The sequence below is a fragment of the Dermacentor albipictus genome, chromosome 1, assembly GCF_038994185.2.
Source record: "Dermacentor albipictus isolate Rhodes 1998 colony chromosome 1, USDA_Dalb.pri_finalv2, whole genome shotgun sequence".
Taxonomy (NCBI): domain Eukaryota; kingdom Metazoa; phylum Arthropoda; class Arachnida; order Ixodida; family Ixodidae; genus Dermacentor; species Dermacentor albipictus.
Window position 1 is genome coordinate 523,386,642 of NC_091821.1, and position 16,522 is coordinate 523,403,163.

General features: G+C 46.8%; 1 protein-coding gene across 4 annotated transcripts in view; it reads right to left on the reverse strand.

Moving 5' to 3' along the window:
* Window positions 1-16,522, reverse strand: part of LOC135908127 (very long-chain specific acyl-CoA dehydrogenase, mitochondrial-like) — a 460,653-nt gene that overhangs the window by 125,866 nt on the left and 318,265 nt on the right. For all 4 annotated transcript variants that reach the window (XM_065439879.2, XM_065439881.2, XM_065439880.2 and 1 more), the window contains one exon: window positions 13,713-13,910. In XM_065439879.2, coding sequence (XP_065295951.1) covers window positions 13,713-13,910 — 198 coding nt within the window. The remainder of the gene's footprint in view (window positions 1-13,712; window positions 13,911-16,522) is intronic.

The window sequence follows — 16,522 nt, forward strand, 5'->3', positions numbered from 1 at the left end:
GAATAAGCTCCAACAGAATAAGGGCAACATTGGACTTTAGTCAACTAAGGGAACAGGCAGGTTTCAGGAAGGGACACTCTACAATGGATCACATCCATGTCATGAATCAGGTAATTGCGAAATCTGCAGAGTACAATGAGCCTCTATATATGACTTTAATAGAATACAAATAGGCATTTGATTCAGTAGAGATACCATCAGTCATAGAGGTATTACATAATCAAAGAGTACAGGCCACGTACGTAAATATCCTGGAAAGTATATACAGAGATTCCACAGCTACCTTAACTCTCCACAAGAAAAGTAGGAAGATACCTATAAAAAATGGGGTCAGACAAAGTGACACAATCTCTCTAATGCTATTGAATGCATGCTTGGAAGAAATATGTAAGCTATTAAAGTGGGAAGGCTTAGGAGCAAAGATCGACGGCGAATATCTCGGCAACCTTCGGTCTGCAGATCACATTGTCCTGTTCAGCAACACTGGAGACGAGTTACAACAAAAAAATGATTGAGGACCTTAACAGAGAGAGTGTAACAGTGGGGTTGAAGATTAATATGCAGAAGACAATGATCATGAATCTTATTACACTTGAACTTTATATGAAACATGACGTCACTATGTACTGGTGGTTGCTCTTGGTTGAGCGGTGGCATGTGATATGAGAAGTGTGTTTGCAAGCAGCAACTAGTAGTGCAACCGTGCAACTGTCTGCATCCACGAAAGTTTCCATTTATTGTGTTTGTGTTCCTACATAGTAGCAGAGAAATTGCGTTATACAGTCGGCTTTCAGCAGTTGATTTGTGTACTGTGCCCATGTTGAGTGCGCGTCAATTTTGCGTTTTGTGGATGGCAAACTATTATTAATGGCTTCTCTGGCGCAGAATGTCGTTCTTGGAAGCCATGAAGCACTCAATGACTACTACTATGAGTGCGCTGTTAAGCAAACAGTGCGGCTGATAAAGGCACGCCGAGTTCCCTTTGCCGACACGGATGCCTTGTAGTTTGCCGTCAATGATTTCTACATTTGGAGCTCGTTTTTTGTATTCTTTTTAAAGAAAATTAAACATTTTGCATATTCAAGCAGTCTTCAAGTGCAGCATTCCATGCCGGATTTATCAAAGCAGCGCACTTGTTTGCACCAACATCTACAGACACAGGTCATTGGTAGCATCAAATATTGTGGAAAAGGTGCATCACTGATATGAAATAGTGTCAAACGTAGCAAGACATACAAATCTGTGCATATGTGCCGCGTTGTTCCACCCTGAGACGGGTCGATATGAGCGGCCGAGCCACTTGAACAACGGCAACTGTGATCCAGATAACATATTACGGGCTATTTAATTATTGGTGATTCTAGCTTTTCTTTAACTCCATCATACTTACAGTTACTGCATGCCATAAAACATTGCGAAAAATGTGCCAGCACAAATTAAGTGCTCATTTTTAGGCCCTGTTGTTCTTTTGCAGAAATGTGTATACCATCAGTGACACCGCTGGTATAACTGAGCGAGACAGTTGTCTATGCTGCTGTATACCGATGCACCATCGCTTGTTTTCTGTTTGACACAGAAGTATGCAGTAGATCTCTGAAATTGAGAAAGTTGTGAGCATAACACGTACAGACCCACCCATCTACTGAATGCGACCGGCAGCCGGGTACGGTGACGTACAGATGTTGGCACAGCAGTGAGTCACCACTGCCGCTTATTGTGTACGCGCCATGGGAAGTGAAGTGTAGTTTATTTCAAATCACTAAGGACAGAGCTGAAGTACCGTATTTACACAATTGTAAGTAGACCTATTTTTTTAATTTGAAAATCTGAGGTGGGGGGGTCGACTTACAATCGAAACCAGAACATGGCACCGAAAAAAAAAAGGGAGACCAACAGGATATCAGGGGAGCTATCAGGGGATATCAGGGGAGAATTTTATGTTTGCTCTACGGCCCTATCGCTTTCCGCTGCCTCGTGCATTTGCTCGGTTTTCGGAAGGGTTTTTAAACATTTTTGACAGTTTTACAGTGCATATGGCATTCATGTGGGGATGTCGATAGTTCATGAAAGTGCTGCTGTTCTATTAGCAGCGGCATCCTCAGAACAGCGGCGCTTGCAGGGAGTATCGATAGTTTGTGGAAGAGCAGACACCACTTGCGGCTCGCGTGTTTCTCTTTCCCCGTAGCTCTTTAGTTTCACAAGTTCGATTTGATTGCCGGTCACATGTTACTTCCGTGCTTCCTCATTCGACATGAGAGCTCCGAGTCCACTAAACATTTGCCGCTCTTTCACAGCAGTGTTGAAGAGGGCTGCCATCCTTTACGCTGAATAAACAAATTACTGCACAGCGGGCCGCAAGTTTTATGTTTCTTAATGGGTGGTGCGAGAGCGGCGACGGCAGCGAAGCAAAATTTTCACCTGTGACGGCAAGCGAAGAGGTTTCCGCAGGCCGAAGTCGGGACATTTTCCGAAGCTGAAGGCCAAGCTTGCGGCATACGTCGCCGAAATGCATGATCGGTCCGTGCCAGTGATGCGTGACATGGTCATGAGACAAGCCTGGATCTTCGCCTTTTAAGAACCTGCTCCGCCATGAGTACGAGTGGATGGTGGCAGAAAACCACGAACTTACCCCAACCGGACATGTCAAAAGAGCCTCCCCGACGGCTCTGTGTGGTTGGGTGCTTTCGGCGTGGACTTATGTATGTATGCAAATGCACTTACGTATGCAAATGTGGAATTTCGCTGGACGGCGACGTGCTGTGGGACTATAGCAGCGATGACGATGGCAGCCCTAGTGAAGAGTAGTAGTCCAGTGACCATGCCAGCTACTAATAAATTTTCGTTATGGAATACACCCGCTGGTATGGTCTTTTTTTCCCCCTGTCACATGCGATATGGGCGGGGGGGGGGGGTGTCAACTTACATTCAAGTCGACTTACAGTTGCGTAAATATTGTCACGTGGTGGTGACATTGAAGAACACAGTAGATTTACTGTGAACGACAACACTAATTTTTATTGGGCGAACCTGTGCCCACAAAACAGGCTACACTTACAGCACAACGATAGTGGCGAACATGGTTAGCGATTGTCGAAAATGTGATCAACGTGTTAAGCGCATCGGCTTTTATACAGCAGTCGTCGAATGTTCCAGACTAATCGTTGGGACCCGCGTGCCTTCCACTAAGTTCTACACCATTCGCGTTGCGCGATGAAATCCAATAACACAAGGTTTGGGGACAACAGACAGCAGATAGATCGAAGCACTGATAACTTTCCAGAAACTTCGGATACATGCAGGCGCGTCCCGAGCTGCGTGATAACATTTGTTAGGCGGCGAAACGTGGTCGCCTGATAAAGATAAGTACACGTGTCAATATGGTATCAGAGCAGTTTCCTTCATCCTAACTGCTGACATTTCAGTTCAGGTCCGCCGGTAGTGGGCGCAGTGAACACGACGATGCCAGGCCTAACCTTCACTGAACAAGATCAACATTGGCTCAAATTTCATGTGCAGAGCTCGATAGGGTTGAAGCTTGCACATTTCAACTTCGCAGGCATGTTTTGACTCCCTGCTAGTGCAATTAATTAAACAAACAAGCGAAGGCGCTATCGCTATCATATTGTCAGTTCGATGGCCGGTCGTGCAGAGTTTGGTCTAACGATGGTCGGCACGTTGATTTTGTCAGTGCCGTCGACAAGAAAGCCCATCGCAATGCGACAACTCGCGCTCGTTGGTTGCATCGTTGTTGGTCTGGTATGATAAAATGTTTTCAGTGACGCACCGTACTGAATTGTCAGCCAATCATTCACGTGAACATCTTGTCGGTCTCGTATCGAGCCAGTGTTACTGCACCTTAAATTAGTATGTGAAGTCAGGCATGCGCTACCGCCACCAGCAAGTGAGGACTGACGCTGCAAGAAGACTTCATCAGTGACGTGATGTTTTTAAGTGTCACCCAAGTGTAACGCACAGGTTTTCCGTTAAATTTGCTAGCCATCAATGAAAGGCGGCCACTACCTGGCTCAAGGCGCAGTACGAACCCCTCACGCGAAGCCCTGGTTGCTTTCTGTTTTAAAGTGGAGTAGTAGTCTTACGCTATGCATGTTTTCGACACCGCAGCAACGTCAAGCTGCTAGTGGAGTTTCAACGTGGTACGTAGCACGTACATGGCAAAATTAATCTGCAGAAAACTAAAGTAATATTTAACAGTGTCGGAACAGAGCAGCTTACGATAGGTAGCGAGGCACTGGAAGTGGTAAGAGAATACATCTACTTAGGACAGGTAGTGACCGCGGACACGGATCATGAGACTGAAATAATCAGAAGAATAAGAATGGGCTGGGGTACATTTGGCAGGCATTCTCAGATCATGAACAGCAGGTTGCCATTATCCCTCAAGAGAAAAGTGTATAACAGCTGTGTCTTACCAGTACTCACATACGGGGCAGAAACCTGGAGGCTTACGAAAAGGGTTCTACTTAAATTGAGGACGACGCAACGAGCTATGGAAAGAAGAATGATAGGTGTAACGTTAAGGGATAAGAAAAGAGCAGATTGGGTGAAGGAACAAATGCGAGTTAGTGACATCTTAGTTGAAATCAAGAAAAAGAAATGGGCACGGGCAGGACATGTAATGAGGAGGGAAGATAACCGATAGTCACTAATGGTGGATCCACACGACGGATGAAATCCGTCTTTTTCGCGACGGACGGGGCATCACGTGACTACGCGTCACGGATTTGTGCCGTCCGCGACCCCCACGGACGGAAAATGCCGAGCTATTTTTCGCATACGGATTTTGGGGGTCGAATGCTGCGGATTTAGCATAGCATGCTCTACAGTCTGGCAACAAGCGCAGCTTTGGGATCTTTCTGAAACAGCTTCATCGCTGCTGACACCATTCGTGTCCAATTCGGACAAAACAACAGCCATTGCAGCCAATCGTCGTTTCCTTTCGATCTCCATTTTCATTCAGAGTGAAAAACACCTACGACAAAGTGTTTGTTACACCGATGGCGCCATCTAGAGTGGGTAGAAACAAGAAATCATGTTAAGTCATGGCCACTGAGATCCGCCCGGGCCGCCGCAACATCTTCGAGGCCATGTTCAGGCAATACAGCCACTCTAAGTCTACACGCCGAGAATCTGAGTATCGCTTTCGGAAACGGTGCCCACTCATCACGAATACATTGCTGTCGAAGCTTCTGGACACAAATTTAAGCCAAATACAATCTTCAGTTTGAAAGTAACGGGCCACACAGTGGACGACGACGACTTGACAGGTTCGAGGCGGACGGCAGTCGCTTCGGGTGGTGCCGCCATCTTTATTTTTCCGGCGCGGTCGTCTGCTCAGTCCGTCTGTCGTCTGGATGCGCTTCGCAGCCGGACGGGCGGCGGAATAAGCGTCCGCGGCACAGATTTGCGCGGAGCCGTCCATCGTGTGGATACACCATAAGGGTTACAGACTGGATTCCAAGGGAAGGGAAGCGTAGCAGGGGGCGGCAGAAAGTTAGGTGGGCAGATGAGATTAAGAAGTTTGCAGGGAGAACATGACCACAATTAGTCCATGACCGGGGTAGTTGGAGAAATATGGGAGAGGCCTTTGCCCTGCAGTGGGCGTAACCAGACTGCTGATGATGACGATGACATGGCAAAAGTGCTTTCAGCAACGCACATCCGAATGCTTATTTCTTTTTTTTGGCAACTTTCTAGTGCATGGCGACGTGTATGACCCTTTCAAAACGTTTCGCGACTAATCCGCTAGGGCAGGGTGCATATGACATTGCGCCATGAGAAGGGCAGATTATTTCATCATTGTTCAGTTTGGCACACGACAACACTGCAATGTCGACGTCTACAAAGTCTTCAAATGTAATGCCGGCAAAAATTGCCATACTGCAGCCTAGCAGGTCTTCAATGATGCCGATTTAAGCTCGTTGTAATAGGCGGCAGTTGAGGCTCTTCAGTTGTGGAGCCGGGCTCATTCAGACTGCAAGGGCACGTGGGTTGGTGCCACTTGATGTGGCTTGTCTATAAGCTCACGAGAAATACTTCTTGGAGCCAGCAAAGCGCTATCTGGAACACCAAGAAAACAAACAAGCACAGAATGGTGGCTCGCTGTCAGAAAGGCAAATTTATTAAAGAGAATGGCTAGAGCAGGCCACGAGCGGGGTTGCCAGAATAGTCGTAGGAGGATGTGATGATCGCAATGTTGATGCGGCCTATAATTCAGGCAAAGCCTCCAAGATTGGCATTTGCAGTTCAATCTCTGAGGCGTAGCGCTCTGACCAAGGCAAGGCCTCAGAGATTACTATCTAGAGTGTAATCTCTGAGGCTATACTTGATGTCTCGTCGAGGTTGCCAGAGGAGATAATGGTGGCAGAGTAGGCGTACGCTACAGCCACGGACAGAGTCTGGATAATTGAATGTAGAGCTGGTGGCTGTCCGAAATATCAGTAGTCTTTACACATTAAGCCTGTGAAGCCGTTGGCGGTGCTGCGAAACTGTCTGAATTAGCGAGCATGTGCAGATTATCGTGTCCGATTTATCGGTCGGCGAATGTATTAAAATCCTGCATAAACACGCTTCATTATATTGAGGTTTTAAGTACATGGTGTTCTATGGACAAGAATTTACGAAAAGTTAAAGGCTTTGTTATATTGAAGTATGTTGTACCGAGGTTTCTCTGTACAAGGTAAGCCAGTGCATAGTGGCGCAGTACAAGAAAGCTACCGCAAAGTGAATGAAAGTGCCAGCTGGTCACGAGCACAGCCATCAAAATGGCAGTGGTCAGGTTTACTTTATTATGGATTGTCATGATGTCTCGGTACGTTTTGCACTAAGTCCAGTGCTCGCTACAGTGGAAACCTGGATACAAGTGACACAATTGTGCAACGTACAGGGTTCTACGACATTAGCACAATCCTGGCACACTCCTAATACAGACAGTGCGTTAAAAACCTCGATTATACAACGCATGATTACGCATGCCCCACCTGATATGACGATTCGCACTAAACTGCAAATCTAACAGCAGATGCAAGAGATGCACTTCCAGCTTCCGGCAGCACCATCAGAGCGCTGTCCCCTCCATACGGAAAGGGAGAGTGCCATTTCGCATGCAGACCGGTTTCCGGCCTCCCTCCTTTTTGCTTCCCTCGCTGCCCTCTCATCGTTTTTTTCCTTTCACCTCTTCACGTCGCTCAACCATGTTCACTCCTTCATTGCCGTCCCATTGCACTTTCTTTCTCTACGTTTTCTCTTAGCAGCGCCTGCTCCAGTCATGGGACGCATCCGCATACATGGATGACTGTGCCTCTGGAGCTCTGCCAAGCTCGCTACTCTAGTACAGTGCAAAGAGCGCTGTCGGCCACATATTTCCGATGCTTCCATTGCTGAGTCTTTTGAAAGCAAGCAGCGAAGGCTTCTCACCCGTCTCTCAAGTTTCAAATCTCACCTGAAGCGTCATCATGCCGACACTGCTGGCTGCCACCTTGGCTGAGGACAATGCTACAGATGTTGCCATGCTTGTGCCTACATTCTTGCACGTGCTGATCGAGAACATCGTAGATGACCTCTTTGCAGACGTTGCTGCACTTGAAAGACAGCTTTTTGGCATGGGTTAAAAATGTGTACAAGAAATTGAAAATTTTTTGAAGTCTGTAAATATGAAAAGAATATTTCAGCATGCTGGCAGGTGCATATTGCATTACAGCGCATAGTAAGTCTCTCTAAAGAAGCATAATTGGCACCTGCAATGCAGTATTCTTTTTGCGTGTACTTTTTTGGCAGCTTTGGTTTAGAGTCCTGCAACTAGAAAAAAAATTGTATGTAGTATCCATAGCCTTTTTTTTCTGTTGTTTTACGTTTTTCTTGTTTTTTTCTAGTTTTCTTGTTTTCCTGCGCCTGATTCCGTTGTCTGCCGGCACGTTCGTTCATCGATGCGCAATGTCATTTTCCCTAATTGTATCACTCCCTTCCCCCTTCACTTCTGCCTTTCCCTTTATATAATGTATCCGTATTCCGTCAATAAAATTTTGTTGACAGTCAGCGCTTGTGTGTCATGCTTGTTACTTTGTGGTTGCATGTGTTTGCACTGTTACAATTTTTATGTCAAGCTTGCTGACCAGCTAGCAGATAGCCTTACAAGAACACCAATAAGAAGCCTCTACACAATCGCTCAAATACCACTAGGGAGTTTTACCCTGTCCGTAAACGTATTACCATTTATGCAATGCCAGATCACCTAGCAGGTATATAGCAGCAACAATGCTGGTAGGAACATTTCTTGTGATGCATCGTGTATACAGAGAGAACATAAAGCTACAGTGACCTTTCAAATTTGACTTATCTGCTGGCGTAAAGCGTTTGTTAGGAAACTAAAGTAGACTGCTTTAAGACGAACTCAAAGGGGCCATGAAAATTCGTTCGTCTTATAAGAATAATTAGCAACATGACCAGCTGTAGCCAAATACCTTACTTCGAAACAGCAAATGAAGTAAACTTACAATGGAGGAAAAATGACATAAGAAGCATTTATTTAACTGAACCTAATAGAAAACTCTCTTCAAGTGATGCTCTTGCTTGGTTTCACTCAGTCTGTGATGAATGTTTGGCACTTCTGTGCAAATCAGCAAGCAGCCACAAATGATTTCATCTCACCTAAAGACTTTAAAAATCTTTCTGTGCCTTTGTGCTGCTGGAAAAAGTTCGCTATACGAGTTCAAGCAGGCATCTGCCGCCTCACAGGTCATCGGTGCAGGTTCCAAGCTAGCATAAGTAGGAAGGAGTGCGCTGAACGCGGGGCAAAGCAACACAACCTAGAGGAAAGTCTAGGTGACGTTGAGCAAAGTATACAAGGAGAAAGGAGGCAAAGCATTGCAGAGAAGGAAGGTATTGTATTTACTCACATAATACGTGCACTCGCAGAATAGGCACACCCCCAGTTTGGTCGTAGAAAATCAGTTTATTTTATTTCCGCGCATAATAGGCACACCCCGAACTTGGCACTGTGATCAGTGCCGTATTTACATAATTGCTAGTTGGCGCCCTCCTCCCCCTCCATCTCAGGTGAAAAAACCAAAAAAAGAAACACGCACGCACGCACATTCCGCCACCCAAGCTTATTAACGCACTTGCTGAACTGATAACTAGTCCTCATTAGTGTTGCTGCCGTCGCAGCTGCCAAGGACTCGCAGCACGTACAACATCGCAAATACCAGTTCTTCCATTGACCATCGCTAACTACCGATACACGCCTCCCCGAACCGCCGCGAAGCCAGCGAGCACGACGACCTAACGCAGCTGTAGAAAAAAAAAAGAGAAAAAGAAACCGCATCAACGAGTGAAAAATTGTTCTATCAAGTATCGATAACATCCCCCCCCCCCCCCTTCAAACTGCCGCGCGAATGTAAGCTTTTCGCTACCTTCACTGAGGCAGCTCGGAAAGCTCGGACTCTCGGGGGCCGGGTGACTCGACACAAGCGACAGTGCCATCGCTATTAATGCTCCACACAGGCAAAGAAAAGAAAAAACGCCACATCTCACCATTTTGCAAGCAGCATGCAGTTCGAGTGGTCGCGTGTTCCGAAATGGGGAAGTACGGGAGCTACATGGCTGCATTCAAAACTACAAGCTGGGCAGTATGCACTCGAGCAGGGGAACCGTGCTGCAAGCAGATATTTCAGTGTCGGAGAAAGCAGTGGTCACTACTGGTGAGGTCAGCAGGAAAAACGTGAGGCCACCAAGAAGTCACCAAGGACCTTCTGCGGTGCAGAGTCTGGAAAGTTTCCACAAGTGGAGGAGCAACTCATTCGACACAGACGGGGCCTTCAACAGGACAGTTGTGCAGTGTCTCTCAACATAGTGCAGACTGAGGCGCGCAGCATTGCCAGAGCGCAGGGCATTGAAGTGGAAGATTTCAAGGCAAGCTCCGGAAGGACAACGTGCTTCATGCGACGCCATGGACTTGCCCTGAGAAGGCGCACAATGTTGTGTCAGTGCTTGCCCTCAGCATATGAGGGCAAGGTACTGGAGTTTCACTGTTTTGTTATACGGCTGTGGCAGCAAAAGAACTTCATTTTGTCCCAGATTCGGAATGCAGATGAAACCCTCCTACGTTTTGACATGCCGAGAAATATGCCTGTAAAGGAGAAAGGTGCACGAAGTGTACTTATTAGAACATCTGGTGAGGACCTTTTCGGGGGCACCTTGTAGAATGTGTATGAGAGAAGTTGATAGAGTTGTACATGGATATTGCCGTGATTCTGGGAGGCCTCACTTTGGTACTGCAGCCTTTGGACGTGTCCTTAAATAAGCCTTTTAAGGACAACGTTTGAAGGCTGTACACCGACTGGATGGCTGGGGGACAGCGTCAACTAACTCCAGGTGGCAAAATTAAGAGGCCGCCTATGGAATTGTTGTGAAGATGGATCGTGCAAGCCTGGCGGGAGATCACCAATGACCTCGGCAGGAAAAGTTTCAAGACGACGGGAATCTCAAACACACTGGATGCGAGCGAAGGCGACATGTTGTGGAGTTCGGACAATGAAGACGAATCTCGACACGGCGGTGATGAGTATGTTCTCACCGACTCTGACTCAGACTCTGAATACGGGAAGGAGAGGAGCATCCATAACATGTCTTAATAAATTTTACGTGTGTGTGCAGTCGACGTCTCTCACCTGTTCATTAAAAGGTAAGTAGGCAGCTTGTAGTTTTCCCTTTATACTGGTGTACTGAAGGCACTGGGCAGTGGGCAAGGTGCTAGTGAATGAGAAAACGACGACGAAGAGTGCTTGCTTCCCCGTTTCGATATAGTGCCGGCCTGTTTAAGCCTACCACTGTAACCTAGAACTAGTGCTGCTAGGCGAACACCCCCGTTGCATTTGGTGGAGGCGCAGGGTTTCTCTTCGACATCCTGGAACTCCGCAGTCGGACACTACCACCAGCTGTTGCAATGGATGAACCGGGACCATCCCAGGCTGCTGCTCCCATGCCCCCGGCCATCGTCTGCTCTGGCGTCATCCGCCAGCGCGATCCGGCTATATTTAGCGGCACAGACGACCACGACATGGCAGGCTGGCTCGCCGAATATGACTGTGTAAGCACCTATAATAAGTGGGACGACCGCGCCAAGCTCACTAATGTGATATTGTACTTGACTGATGCGGCCAACCTATGGTTCCGCAATCATGAAGCCAATTTTACCACCTGGTCGGCTTTCACGACAACTTTGGCTGAGGTCTTCGGCGGTCCGGCAGTTTGCCGGCTTCGCACTGAGCAGCGCTTGCGTGGTCGAGCTCAACGCCAGGACGAGGCCTTCACCAGTTATACTGAAGACGTGCTCTCGCTCTGCAAGCACGTCAACTCATCTATGGACGAAGCTGACAAGATCAAACATGTCATCAAAGGCATCGATGACCATGCCTTTCAGATGCTCGTCGCGAAGAGTCCCCGGTTGATTGCTGAGGTCATACAGCTTTGTCAGCAGTACGACGAGCTGTGAAAGCAGCGTGCATCAACACGCGCTGCTTAGAAGGACATTGCGGATCTATCTCCGTTGGATTTCGGCCACGACGCTGCCGACATCTCTGCTTTAATGCCGGAGATAAAGCAGTTCATCAGTCAGGACGTCGCACGCCAACTCTCTGTGGCAAATAGCGCACCCGAGCCGTCGACAACCCTGGCTCCTTCGCTTCGTCACATCATTCAGACGCAAGTTGCCGTGGCGCTTGCATCTGCCCCTCCTTCGCAGCCTGCAGTTGAGCCGCTAACGTACGCTGACGTTCTCACCGGGCCTTACGCTCCTGTGGCTCCTGATGCTTACCGGCCCACCGGCACCTTCCATGTGCCGCTGCCACCTTCGCGTCTGATTATCGTCCCTTACTCGGCCGCTGCAGCCCCTGTCGTCAACCCGTGGCGAACACCTGATAACCGGCCAATATGTTATTCCTGCCATTTTCCGGGCCACGTAGCACGATTCTGCCACCGTCGCAGCCCCCGTTTACCTGACAGTGGGGGCGCCTCAAGCTACAGGCCTGCTCGACTTCAGCATCAGAACCAATCTAACCTTCCTCCGGACTCGTCTTACAGTTGCCTCCCCTTCGATTCACGCTGGTCGCCTTCCCCACGTCGCCGATCCATTTCCCCGATGGTTGGCCGACGCAGCCCAGTCCGAGAGGAAAACTAACAGTCGCAGTTCCAGAGGCAAGAACTGCGTTTACGTCGAACATTTGAAGGCCTCATTCTGCACCGGCGAACGAAATTGAACAGTCCGTAGACAGCGTCACCATACACGCACTTTTCGACATTGGAGCCGCCGTTTCTATTATTAGTGAGAAGCTCTGCGGCAATTTGAACAAAGTGACGATTCCCCTTACCTCTCTTTCTCTGCGTACGGCAACTTCGCATCGCATTCAGCCTTCAGCATCGTGCAAAGCCCGGGTTGTCATTCAAAGCGTAATGCATGTTACCGAATTTGTCGTCCTACCTCGTTCCTCACACGACGCTATTCTTGGATGGAATTTCTGTCAATCAAGCTCTTATCGACTGCGCTCGTTGCGAACTTACGTTATGAGTGCCCTGTTTTGACCCTGACGGCCATTATTCTCCTAAAGTTGTTGCCGCCTCTGACATCAATATTGCACCTTTCTCCACCGCTCTAGTTGCTGTGTTATGTCGCTCTGCTGCGAACTCATCTGTTCTGTTTACGCCGTCGGCCACTTGTGCGCCACTTGTATGCGAATGATGTGAGAGTAGCCATATCCCTGACATATGTTCAAATTTTAAATTTCTTAAGTTCTACCCCGCATTCATGGTAAGGGTTGTAACAGCGCATGCAAGACAAGGACAACAGAAGGAAAAAAAAAAACGACGGCACAGCGCTGACTTTTAACTGATTTTTATTGAAGATATGTCTAACATATATATATATATATATATATATATATATATATATATATATATATATATATAGGAGCCATTCGATAACCATGACATGCACAAGATACAGGTATGCATTCAGGCAACTGTGACAAAGTGACACATAATCAAAATTGACATAGGTAATGCAGTTCCTTGTCATAAAGAGTGATAAACGGTTCACTGATACACGCTTTGTCACTAATCTTTATATTGTGAGCCTCGGCGATTTCCCTTGTCAATTGGTTTGCGTGTTTAAAAATGACACTAGTTTTTTTTTTTAAATTCAGGGCGACAACCACACGACTTGCAATGTTGCGGGAGATGAAGTGGCGCAACCCCTTGAAGAGATAGCTCATGCTCCCGAAGTCGAACATTCACACATCGCTTCGGTTGTCCCTTGTACTCTCGACCACAAGATAATCGAATGGCATACACAACCTGCTTAGCACAATTGATGTATCTGTTCATATATTTGACAGTGCATTTTCCCTTCACTTGCTGACATCTGGAAGCACTGTCAAACATGTGATCAGATACATCAATTGTGCTAAGCAGGTTGTGTATGCTCACGTCTACTTGCGCTCGCATTCATAATCATGTATACTGACACTCGGTCAAATTCACGCACGCTCACATATTCATGTGTACACATTCATACTCATGTTTGCTCACTCACACTAAAGCCCAGGAAGTTAGTGTGCCGAGCTATGCTGAAATAAAATCTCGGCTATTCTTTGCACAATATATGTGGTTTGTAATAGCGTAAGTGGTTCGTAAGCCCATACCTTGAAGCCATCGCCAACATTGCCAAGAACATTCTCGACAGGCACGGGAGTGTTGTCAAAGTAGACGGAGGCCGTGTTGGAGGCCTTGATGCCCATTTTCTTCTCTGGAGGTCCCGAGGTGACTCCTCCAAAAGAGCGCTCCACAATGAAGGCAGTCATGCGATCGCGCAGCTCCCCGGAGTCCAGCTTCACAGGAGTCTGTGGACACACAAGGCGCCTCTTATACCGGAACATGGAGCGAACATGGGAAGTGTAACATGCAGCACAGACAAACCAGGTTGTTCACCCAATAATAATAAAACGATCCCTTGGCGATGAAGAATCCTGCAGTAAAGAGTACGAAATTAATTTTGACCACCTGGGTTTCTTGCGTATACCTATATTGAAAAAACATCAAATGGCACTTATAGCTTCAGAGCCCATGAGGGGCCATCACACCTAAACACCTTTTCTAGAGCTGGTAAACTGCATGGTTTTCAAGATTCAATTGGGTCCACAGCGTGGTAGTACCGCAGCACTGGCCAGGACAAAGTTTGGATGGTGCAAGGCAAGGGGAATAAACAGAAACAGCCTAGTTTCTTATGCCTTGTCAATTTTGTCATTTTCACTACACCAGCACAACAAATTCTTAAGTGGCACCCAAACAGCATCTAAGGTTCATTATAACTATTTAAAGGTGCCAAATACCACACAAGAGAAGACAACAAAATGTACTCTCTGTCCCATTTTCTGCTGTGTTATTTAGGAATAACAATTATAATGAATACATACCAACATGCCCAACAAGAAGTTCTCTCGAGTTATTCTTTTTAAAAGAGAATGCACTCCTTGCAACTGGCAGCTGATGCCCACCGACAGCAGCACATAGGCGCCAGCTGTTGGGCGAATGCAGAGGTAGGCATGGCCAAACTCACATTGTAGCAACTTTTGGAGCAGGTGAAACCTCATTCTGCAGCATATTGGAGCATAGTCTGACTTTGGAACAGTCTGTAGCACACATATCTTAATATTGGAGCAGTTTGGAGCATGCAAGCAATAATATGGAGCATGTGAATATGACAAGTGTGGTAACAGTTACAAAATCTTGCATTCTGGGGCATTAAAGAATTGCCGAAAAACAGCCTAAAGACATTTTTCATACTATTTTTGTGCTAAGTGGAGGTGAAGTGACTGGATGTGTTTTCAAGCAGAAGACACATAGAAGCTAGGAAGTGAACACCCCAGTGGTTCATCAAGACATTTCTAGGTCATGCCAAACAGCTACAACTAGCTTAAACCAAGATTCTGCAAGTGACTGACTTTGCTTTGTCACTCACTATTCTCCCAGAAGCACCATAACATCTGGACTTCACATTGAGTGACTGGGTGTAAGCCCCCCGAATAGGCTAAAAGTAGTGATAATCCCGCTCTCCTAAACTCTCTTACCAATGAGTTGCATCACCACACGTGCATTCCCTCTTTGTGAATGCGGTGTTCATGCTGCGCAGCACTTAAAATGCACAGCGGCCACACACCGAAGTTAACAGCAACTGTCGTGGTGCCAGTGCGTGTAAAAACAAAAAAGAATGGAAATAAAAGGTGCAGACATTAGTTGACCCTGAAATGACACTAGGACAACCACTTGACTCCATCAGCAGGGAGGTGCAGATAAGCACCCGACCTCCTCGCTTGCCCTCACTTTCAGGCTTTGGGTGGCAAGATAAAAGAATGTTGTACTTTATTCAGGGGGCCCAACTGGTGTGTGGCTGCCTGTCAGCAACCATCGGCAGCCAGAATAAAAAACTACACAACTACTTTACAAGATTTCCGAGACAAACAACACCCTACCTCGTTCCAGCTGACAATTCCAGCCAGTGCCAAAGTTATTTTGTCGCAGCCTGGCACAATTTTCAGTCATTTTTCTGCTTTTGGTGCAATTTGGAGGAGCAATATGCATGGTTATCAAAATGGTGCAATTGGCACAAGATTCCCACCCCCGCAATTGTTTTTTTTATTTGCCAATGCTAGCTGTAAAGGAGGACAATTGTTACATAAAAGTAATGGTTATAATGAAGTAATTCTGACTCCCTTTTAACGTTGTTATAGCAAGGCCTTGCACTATTTTTCTTGTAAGGCACCGCACTCACTGCAATATGTTACTCAAGTTTTAGGAACAAATATTTTAGTGCCCTTTAAGCTTTTGTGATACAGTAGCGCATATATGTACACCTACGGTGTCACTCAGCAGCGAATAAATATTTTCTTGGTTACAGATAAATGTATGGACCCTTATGAAGAGGCCAGTTAGGATTCCATGTAGAGAAAAAGGAGGAAAATGATTCACGCAGAGGAAGGAACATTGTTATGAGCCCATACAAGGAATCAGGGCACATCCGAAATTTTTCCTTACCACAGCGACTGAACATGGGCCACGAGCGACTCAAGAGCACTGCGCCTGAATTGAAGGCTCCTGGTGCCTGTGTGGACTACAATGTATTCTAAGCAGTAAACTAAGTTTTCCAGGTAGATTACCGTATATATTCGTGTAATGGCCGCAGTTCTTTTTTTCAGATTTGGGGTGAAAATTGGGGGTGTGGCCATTACTCAGATAAAAAAAACATTTTTTTTGTAAATTATTTTTGGTTGTACTTGCCTTTATTGAACTACAGCACTCGCTTGTACTGGCTATTCTCGGATATTCCCACAGCGCGTCAGCTGCTGATTGCAATAAATGGCGACGCCCCAGAGATCAACGACGGCAGCTTCTTGGAGGCAGCCGCTAAATCTCGGAGGCTGTGCTTTTGCCACATGGAGGCACTGAAAACTCGGCA